Source organism: Alnus glutinosa, chromosome 6, assembly GCF_958979055.1.
Source record: "Alnus glutinosa chromosome 6, dhAlnGlut1.1, whole genome shotgun sequence".
Classification (NCBI taxonomy): Eukaryota; Viridiplantae; Streptophyta; class Magnoliopsida; order Fagales; family Betulaceae; genus Alnus; species Alnus glutinosa.
The window spans coordinates 28,855,083-28,864,524 of NC_084891.1; the positions used below are offsets into that span (position 1 = coordinate 28,855,083).

The 9,442-nt window shown below is 38.4% G+C and overlaps 2 protein-coding genes across 2 annotated transcripts; both read right to left on the reverse strand.

The window, feature by feature from the left end:
- Window positions 1-851: 851 nt before the first annotated feature.
- LOC133870473 (phosphoprotein ECPP44-like) lies at window positions 852-2,541 on the reverse strand. The gene is made up of 2 exons (XM_062307603.1): window positions 2,134-2,541; window positions 852-1,615 (listed from the first exon to the last, which is right to left on the reverse strand). Exons 1-2 carry the CDS (start codon window positions 2,416-2,418, stop codon window positions 1,073-1,075), a joined length of 828 nt encoding a protein of 275 aa, XP_062163587.1. The 5' UTR covers window positions 2,419-2,541; the 3' UTR covers window positions 852-1,072.
- Window positions 2,542-6,290: 3,749 nt separating this feature from the next.
- On the reverse strand, window positions 6,291-9,181 carry LOC133870800 (lysine-specific histone demethylase 1 homolog 1). Its single transcript, XM_062308022.1, has one exon. The coding sequence runs from the start codon at window positions 9,114-9,116 to the stop codon at window positions 6,681-6,683; it is 2,436 nt and encodes an 811-aa protein (XP_062164006.1). The 5' UTR covers window positions 9,117-9,181; the 3' UTR covers window positions 6,291-6,680.
- Between the last annotated feature and the right edge of the window lie 261 nt (window positions 9,182-9,442).

A 9,442-nucleotide genomic window follows, 5' to 3' on the forward strand; every position in this document is an offset into this window, starting at 1 on the left:
TTATCTTGGAAAAAGTTCCAACATTTTCTCGGATAATACAAAAGTTCCAACATTTTTCCTATTATCTTGGAAAAAAAACAAGTGACTCCCACTATTTGCATTCCTAAAGGCCTTATGTAATTTAGTAAAAACATACAGAAATGTATTGCAGCAACTTCATTATTAATTTATTATAACTAAAAGGTTTTGGCGAGTAAACACAAAGAATTATTCGCCTACCAAATAATTAAAATATCATTAAATTAATTAATTTTTTTTTTTTTCTCGTTTCTCTCCCACAAAGCCCCTTCTCTTCCGTTTTCCATTCTCTCTCTTGTAATGTTGATGGCCAAGAAAGCTTTTGATAATTAAATTGACAGAAAAAAAACGAATATACTTTTTTAATCTTACAATTTTTGAGGTCTTGGGTTGTTTTAGTTAGTTGAATGGCTTTTTTCAATGTTTTCTTAGCATCTAAACATGTTTGAAAATTCTAATATGAAAAGCACATTTTCGTATTTATGAATACGACCTGTTAGGATAAAGATAAATTCAAAATTACCACCATTAAAAAAAAATAAAGAAAACTAAAAAAATATTATTTAAATAGAATAATAATGATAATAAATAACTAAAATAGTAAAACTGTTAAGAATACTATAAAAAAATTGCTTTAAAAAAATTGATAGTTAAAATAAAAGAAAATAATTAATTGTTTTCACTAAATAAAATTGGATGAATCTGCTAAAAATGCTTTATAACCAAAAATAATAATAAAAAAAATCCTGGCCCTTCCTTCTCTTTCTGTACTAGAAATTGATCCATTAAAAAGAACACAAATTTAACCATGAATCACAGGTACAATACAGACAAAATAACAAACGGATATCTTTTATTTAAATTTTAAAAAACAAGAATTTAAATCTAATTAAACAACTTAGATATAAGCATATATATATATATATATAAAGCACTTACAAACAAAGATTACAAACCCAAACAATAACAAATAAAAGCAAAAAAAATACCATCAAATAAACAAACAAAGCACGCCCACTTATCATCAATTCCTTTAAACACAGAAATGGTCCACTCAATAAGCAGACTCTTTCTTCACATCCTTCTCTTTTTCTTTCTCCTCCTCGGTCTTGGGGTGGTATCCAGGGATCTTCTCCTTGATCTTCTCCAAAATGCCCTTCTTCTCCTTCGCCTCGCCTTCATAAGCAGGCGGCAGAGCAGAGGAGCCGTACTCGGTCGACGAGGGAGGAGGGACCTCTTCAGCCTTCTTGTTGTGCTGGCCGCCTGGAAGTTTTTCCTTGATTTTCTCAAGGAAGCCCTTCTTTTCCTCAGTTTGGGCCGGCTCTTCAGGAATATGGGCTACTTCCTCCTCGTACTTCTCAACGTGTACCGGAACGGTAGTGTCCTCGTACTTCTCGTGCTTCTCCTCTTTCTTCTCGTGCTTCTCCACATACTTATCCTCTTCCCTCTCGTGCTTATCCTCGTACTTCTCGTGCTTCTCCTCTTCCTTCTCTCCTGCTAACTTCTCCTGGAGTGTACCCTTCAGTCCCTTCTTTTCCTTCCTTTCCTTCCTTTTCTTCTTCTTTTCTTCTCCTTCACCTTCCTCCTCATCGCTAGACTGCAAATTTCAAGCAATAACCATATATAACCTCTTTTAAAAGAGAGAAGAAAAAACAAAAACTCATATATATATTTAGAGAACTCTAATTTACGTGTGAAATTTTTTTCCTAAGCTCTAGTTATAACGTATATCATAAATCTGATCATTAAAGGTGGCAACATGGGTCCCGTTTACATGTGCCGGCAAGTGGCAAAAGTTATGCAGTGATTCATGCGATTGAACATGCCAAAAAAGTTGATGGGGATGATGGGTTATTCATCCAAAAAGAAAAGTTGATGGGGACTGGCTTTCCATTGCCAATATCTGTGAGGTACTGTTTCATGTCTTGGATCTTACAATCTCAAGGGTTCGAAAATGGAAATATTGGTTCAGATAAACACGATGAGGCCATTCGACAGATCCCCATGTACAGTTTCTTACGTTTAAGTTACAGAGACGACAGAACGAAAATCGGAGGAATAACCAAAACAAATAGAAAGCATATAAAAATAAAAATGAAAAGTATAGATACATACAGAGCTAGAACTGCTGCCGGATCGACGGAACTTCTCTGAGGGAGCGTGTTCCTTCTTGTCCTTCTGCTCCTCCTGCTTGTAATGTTCCTCTACCTTTGGCTCAGGTTCAGACACCTTGCATTTCTCGAACTCAGTGACCATCACCTCTTCTTGGGGTTTCTCGTCCTTTTTCTTCCCCAAGAAATCGAACAACCCACGGTCCTTGGTCTCCACCCCACCCTGCTGATCATCCCCAACGGGCGCGGTGTCGTACTCATAACTCGGCTTGATGTGTTGTTCCGCCATACTCAAACAACTAGAATACGATCAACACAGAAATAAAGAAGAACAACGATGGATTCAAGTTACTCTTGGTCACTGAATTATGCTTGTGAGAGTTTTTTTCAGATTTGTATCGATGGATTAGCATTACGAGAGTAAGGAGGTTTATATAGCACCCCCGCCACACGGATCTGACGCGATTATGCTCATCGGTTCAGCCAATCAATGTACCATTTCTGTAACCGACGTGTCGCATTAGCTTCCATAAAAAATGCCTTCATACTCTCGGGTTTACACGCTAAAAGATACTCGCCGACATTGGCTTGACAACTGTCCACTATTATTAACCTTTGCTATTTCTATCCTATTTAATACAATTTCTTAAATCTCAAATATTATTTTAAAATTAAATAATCATAATTTTAGTATTAATATTTATTAATTTTTTCGCAAAAAAATGTTATATATCACACTAGCATTCTATTCCTATCTTATTATGTTGGGGTGATAGGTTCTAAAGTCTATGGATTATTTTAAAACAAAAATAAATAAATAAATAAAATAATGCTATACATTACACTTCCATCTTATTGAAGTAACGTGACAACGCTCGCTCCCAGTGAAATGGGGTGTAATACATAACATTTCTAAAAATAAAAAAGAGTAATAATAAAAATTATATTTTTATCATACAACTATCTTATAATGTTAGCGTGACAGTCACATCCTTCCTTTAGATCAGTTATTGTTAAAAATAAAAAATTCAAGAGTTTGTTAAGGCTGTCATATTAACATTGTAACATAATTAGGAGAAAAAAATCAATAATGACTACTAAATTTACCTCATCTACGTGGTAAGATAAAAATAGTATAAAAATGTAATGTATAATATATTATTTTTAATTATATTTATAAATATTATAAAATTTTAAACATTTGATTTTCAAAAATAATTCTAAAATTTCGAACATTGATGCGATTTTAGTGCAAGTTTGTGCGTGTAGAATACGCTGGCGAGAATGGGAAGGAGAAGTCAAAAGAATTAAAGAAGAAAGTAGAAAAGAGAAGAGGACACGCTGTACTCTTGGTGCGTGCATTCTGACCAATGATGCCACTGACACGTGGAAGAAGAACGTGGAAGGGTGTACTTGTGGGACCCGAAATTGTCGGCCTGTGACAGATAAATATGGGTAGGTCGGTGCGGGGACCCAGTGAAAGTTGGGAGCCTGTACACGTGGCAATGCGTTTGGAGCATCGAGATTTGCGACTGGCGGACAAATTGTACACCTCCATGTGGAGGTTTCGTTTATCCGTTTCATGTCGTCACTTTCCCAAGATACGTTACTTTGGGCGGAGTGCTTTAACAGGTAGTCGGTTTGGGGCGGTGTACAATATCTCACAAATATCATAATAAAAATATCCTAATATGCTTAATTATTATTATTTTTTTTTATTTTTTTTTGTAAGTTGCTGATTTTATTGGATTTAATAGTCGCTAGATATATATATATTTTTTTTAAAGGCCGATTGAATGGATACCAAGTCTTGCCAAATACGTATAGTGAGGTATTGATGTGTTATATAACATTTATTTTTTTTAATATATAGACCCACATCTTAATGTGGTGCTGATTGCAGTTATACTTTTTATTTATTATGCTAAAAAAAAAAAAAAAAGATGAGTAGATAACCTCCAATGTTTTGGGTCATTACGTATAGGGTATCTACTATACAAATTTACTTAACTCCATTTACATTTTCTAAAATGTGTCACGTTTCATTAAAGTAAAATGTTTGAGGTATCTATCATGAAAATTCACTTACAAATTTATATTTTATAAAAACGAGGTCACGTGAATTGGCACGTGATATGACAATCTACATTTTAATAGTTAATGTGATAATTTGAATATAGACTGTCACCTCAATTTGTAAAAATAATAAATACCATGTAAACTATTACATGTCAATATACATTTTAGTAACTGTCGTAATAAATGTCAAATAAACTGATATATCAATTTAGAAAGAATTTAACAGTAAAAACTCTATTACCAATTACAACACTAGTGTGACATATTCCATAGGCTCAATCAAACCCAATTAAAGTTCATAACTTGCATTTTAACCTTCATTTGTCAAATAATTATGAAAATATCAAACATTTTAACAATTCGGTTGGGGGGTGATATCACATGAAAGTACAAAATTCTTCCCATTTTAAGCAGAATTAGGTGGTGGTTTATGGGATGTTTCAAGCCAAAATTAACGTTAGAGTAATATTACTTATTGCGTGATTTGCAAAATAAGGCAAACATTTCTTTATAAGAAAAACATTGCGTATTTATAGAAGTATTAGTAAGCTTGAATTATATAATGGGATGACTTTTCTTTATTTCTTAGCCCTGTAATGCAAATGCACTTGCGTGAGTCTTGTTGGCAGCTGACGAGCTCCAGTTGGGAACTTGGGATAAACTAACTTGTTGGCTTGTCGATGTACTTTTGGCCCAGCTACCCTGAATCTTAGCTGGCTTCGTACATCTTCAACAAACTAGGGGCATGATTGGGTAATGATTATTATTTTTTTTTGTTATTTTTAAAAATAAGTTTGAGTTGGTTTTTAAAATTCAAATTCTAATTAAATTTTATTGAACTTTTTTTTTTTTTAATTTTGTATCAAATTTTTTAAACCATTCAAATATAATTTCAAAAAATAAGTTCTTTCGATATTCGTAATTTTAAATATAATATAAAATAGTAAAATATAATACAAAAAAATTTCACATCCAAACAAGCCTTAACTTGCAAAGGTGGCTACAACAGTCAATGATTAGGCTCGAGTCGTCAGCCTCATTTGTTTGCCAATCAAGTAAGGCATAGTGAAATCATACTCTTATGATTGACAATTTGTTTATCTGATTAACAAGCCCGACATAAAATTGAAGATTAAAGTTATCTTATATAAATTTATACTCATACTACAATACGACATAAACCCGACCTATTAACTCTATACGAAATTAGCGAGTTAAGATTGAGAGATAGGTTGAAATAAAATTAACCTACATAGTCTTATACTTATACCTTGACACGACTCGAATAGACAGGCGAACACAAATGTCGACCTTTAGTTAGACAGCAAATTCAAAGTAGTCATACCACAATTGCAACCAAATCCATTTCAGTTTTGGATGGATCAAGCATTGGAAAAGTTGTTTGTAGTCTCCCTGGTTTAAAGAAGCAACGATTGATGCAACATGCATGTGCCCAAAGGCCGTGGGGTTATATCAGACGATTTGAAGAGCTAATGAACTTGACAGTAGGGGCAATTTAAAATGAGTGCTCCTTATTTGAAGCACCAATACAAAGAGGACTAACAGCTAAAGCAGAGGAATAGGTATTAATGAGAAAAGGAAGACCTTTATTTTTTATGCCCATGACAGAGTACACAGGACTATGGTTGGTAGGGAAATATCATAATCTTCTTTTGACCTACAAACAGACCAAAAAAAAAAAGAAAAAGCACTTTTGTTCCATGGAAGCAAAAGGGTAAAGAAGGGGAAAGAAGAAGAAGAATACAAACGATAAGGGGGAAGGAACAGGGCAGAATAGGACAGCCAGGCGATACCTATTCTTATATACACCAACAAATAGAATTAGATTCTTCAATCAAGTAAAATTTATTACCAAAATTCCCTGGACCCACCAGAAAGCAATAATTCAAGACTTGAAATCCTAAGATACAAAATATATCGAGTGTGTAGATTAGTAAAATAAAAATGACGAGATCTATGTCCAAACTTATTTCTCTACAAATTCTCATAAATACCAGAAGCAGTCGTGCCATGTTGGAATGCTGAGTATAGCTTTTGTACTAAGGATGAGGGAACGTGCAATTATTGGAAACTAACAATAATTGTAATTCAACTCAATGATGAAATTTACAACCACCTAAGAGGATAAAATAATTCCCAATTAGTTACTACAAAAAATCTTGCAGCCCCCAAGAGGAATTCGAAAATAAATCAAAGGCATTAGAATTTAGAAACAATTCAGACCAACCAAATCCTAAACTTAAATGTGCTCATCTAAGCATGCAAGTACTGTACAGGATGAAGCAGCTTTGGTACAACTTTAACCATAAGCTGAAGGCATAATTGCTATTCACTCAAATGACTGTGAACTCCCTCCAGCTAGTCTAAGTTATTCTCCAACATAAAGAAAATCAAAATTCAGACAAGCAATGAGTTAGCCACTTCCACCAATCAGTTGATGCTCGTCTTCCTCTACACAGCACCATCTTTAAATCCACCATTTAGGTTGGATCTAGCTGATTTTATTTGGGAGATTAGGGATTCCCCAGCACCAGATAACCCTTTGCTCCCAACTAACCTCACCCCAAAGTCATGATTCAACATCCTCATCCTGTTCTCATCTCCATCTACCTCGCTCAGCTGGATGGCCTGGTTCCTTGAAATCAAGCCAAAAAGACAGAGACAACCAGAGTCTAATTTCTCCCCTCTAAATTTCACTCTTAACAATGAATATGAATTAAGGTCGTTTGACCTTGGATCAAACAAAACAGAGAAGCTCCCAAATGTCAGGTCAGGAGTCTCAAATAATTTATTCAAATCGTCACTTTCCTCTCTAACATTATTTAATTTGTCAGCTGGAATCAATGACCTCCTCTTGGCCACTCTCACTATATTAGCAGCCTCTCTCATCCCACTAAGAAAAGCTCCATGCATTGTTGCTGGATACTGTTTATTAGTTGCCTCTCCTGCAAAGAAGACCCTCCCATCTCCAACACTCTCAGCCAGAATGTCATAGTCATCTCCCGAAGACCCAATTGCAACATAAGAGTAAGACCCGTAGGCGAATGGATCCTTTCCCCAGCGAGTACAGACTGCCTGAACCGGATCCGGAACAGCAATCCCTTTCGGATGAAAGATACCCCTCAATATGTCCAACACCCTTCTCACAGACTCCACAGGCGACATCGTCTCAAACTTGTTTGCAGCGTCTCCCGCCACAAGCGCAACAAGAAGTGGGCCTCCAGACACAGAAGAATAGCTATAAAACAAAAAGAATTCGCCTCTCATACTCGGGTCTTCACTCAAATGCCCAAACGTATCAATATCACCACCCCAAAAATTATATGGAAACAACATGGCAACCTTATTTAGCAAGCCAAATCCTAGTCTCTGAATTGCTTCTCTCTTTCGTTGAGGAAGCTCAGGAACGAATTCAATCGTTCCCTTCTTCAGCACGCCTAATGGCACCGTGCACAGAACCATATCCCCACGAAACTCCTGCCCACCAGCATAAACAAGCACCCCATCAGTCCCATACCTAATACTCTCCACAGTCCTCTCATAGAAAATCGGAAGGTCCTCACAAAGGGCTCGCACAAATGTCTCATTACCTCCGGGAATAAAACAATGATCACCGCCCATCTCATACGGATCATCCTGATCCCAATACGCCATCGACAAATTCGACATCAAGGAAGCATTGGCATATTCCAAATTGGCCAGATGCCAATTCAACAACATCCGCTCCTGCGGGTCCTCAGCCACATTATAAATGCGCCGAAACGCTTCAAGGGCGGTCCCTAAGGGAACATCTACAGACTTAACTTCCTCTATCATTGCGTGCCTAAGCTTACAAACCCTATCTAACAACTTATTAAACGAAACCTCTACTTTAGAATCAATCTCAGAATTCACAGCTTTGCCATCGGGTAGATACAAGGGGCATATATCTCTCACCTTGTGAAGCGGTAGTCCCAATTGCCTCGCGAGAACCCCAAGTGGGTTTCCGTTTATTCCGGTGAGGACGCTCCCACCGAGATCCCCTGCGGCCTCGACGCCGTCACCGTTCATTCTCCTCGTCTTAACGCGCCCACCAGGGCGTGCCCTGCCCTCCAAGACCACGACATTGAACCCCATAAACACCAATTGCCTCGCTGCGATCAAACCGGCGAGACCCGCGCCGACGATTACCACATTGCCTCTCTCGATTCCGTCGACCGACCTCAGCTTCGCTTCTTTAATCGCCGGGGCGAGCCCGAAGTTGATGTAGCCGTGGTTGAGGAGGAACCGGTAGGCAGAGTCGACGAGGCCCTTGTGCTCGGACCGTATGGACTCGAGCGAGTGGTCCCGGGTCAGCCAGACCGACACGTTGGAGCGCCACCGGGTCAGAATGTGGTTCCGGACTACGATGTAGTTGGCCTGCTCGACGCCGCCGATGGTGGACACCACGTTGGCCTCGATCTCCTCCTCGGTGAGCGAGTCCACCGGGAAGCCCACCGAGATCGCGATCAGGGCCTCCACATCGACGTCCTTGGCCATGTCGGACCGGCGGCTCCGAGAGAGCGAGGGGTTGCCGTTGAGCTCCGTAAAGAATTTCTTTCTCCGGCGGCGCTTCTTGGGCGGCGGACCGGGCTCTGCTGGAGCGGGTTCGGACAGGCTAGGGTTTTGAGGCGGTCCATCGGGATCGTTGTTGTTGTCGTCGTTGTCGTCTTGGATGGGGTCGGAGGAGGAGTCGTCTTGGGAATCCGAAACGGGGGCTTCGGGTGTCGTTTTGGAAGGTGGATTGTTTTCTGATAGGGACGGGGTTGCGCTGTTGGAGTGAGTGAGTTCGGTATCGGGTGAGGAGTCGCCGGATGCGACGTCGTTAGGGTTATCGGAGGGGTCTTGGGGAGGATCCGTTGGCTCCATGTGTTTTACAACATCGAGCTAATTTTGGTTGTTAGTCACTTTAGGGCTTTAATCAGGAATCCCCAATTAAAACGAGGGATTGGCTTTCATGAGCTGTCATTGACTCAAAATAGATCACGAACACAGCCCATTTCTACTTTCTAGCGTTGGGCACTATCCCAAGCCTACATATGGAAAACATGGATTGGCCCATACCATATTTTGGTATTGAGACTCTTCTCTTATTGCATTCTCCAAACTTAAATGCACAAAGTTTAAGAAGTCTATGAGAAGAGATTTGTGAGGCCTATTAACTCGAATAAGTAAGCCTAGCATCATAAATATAA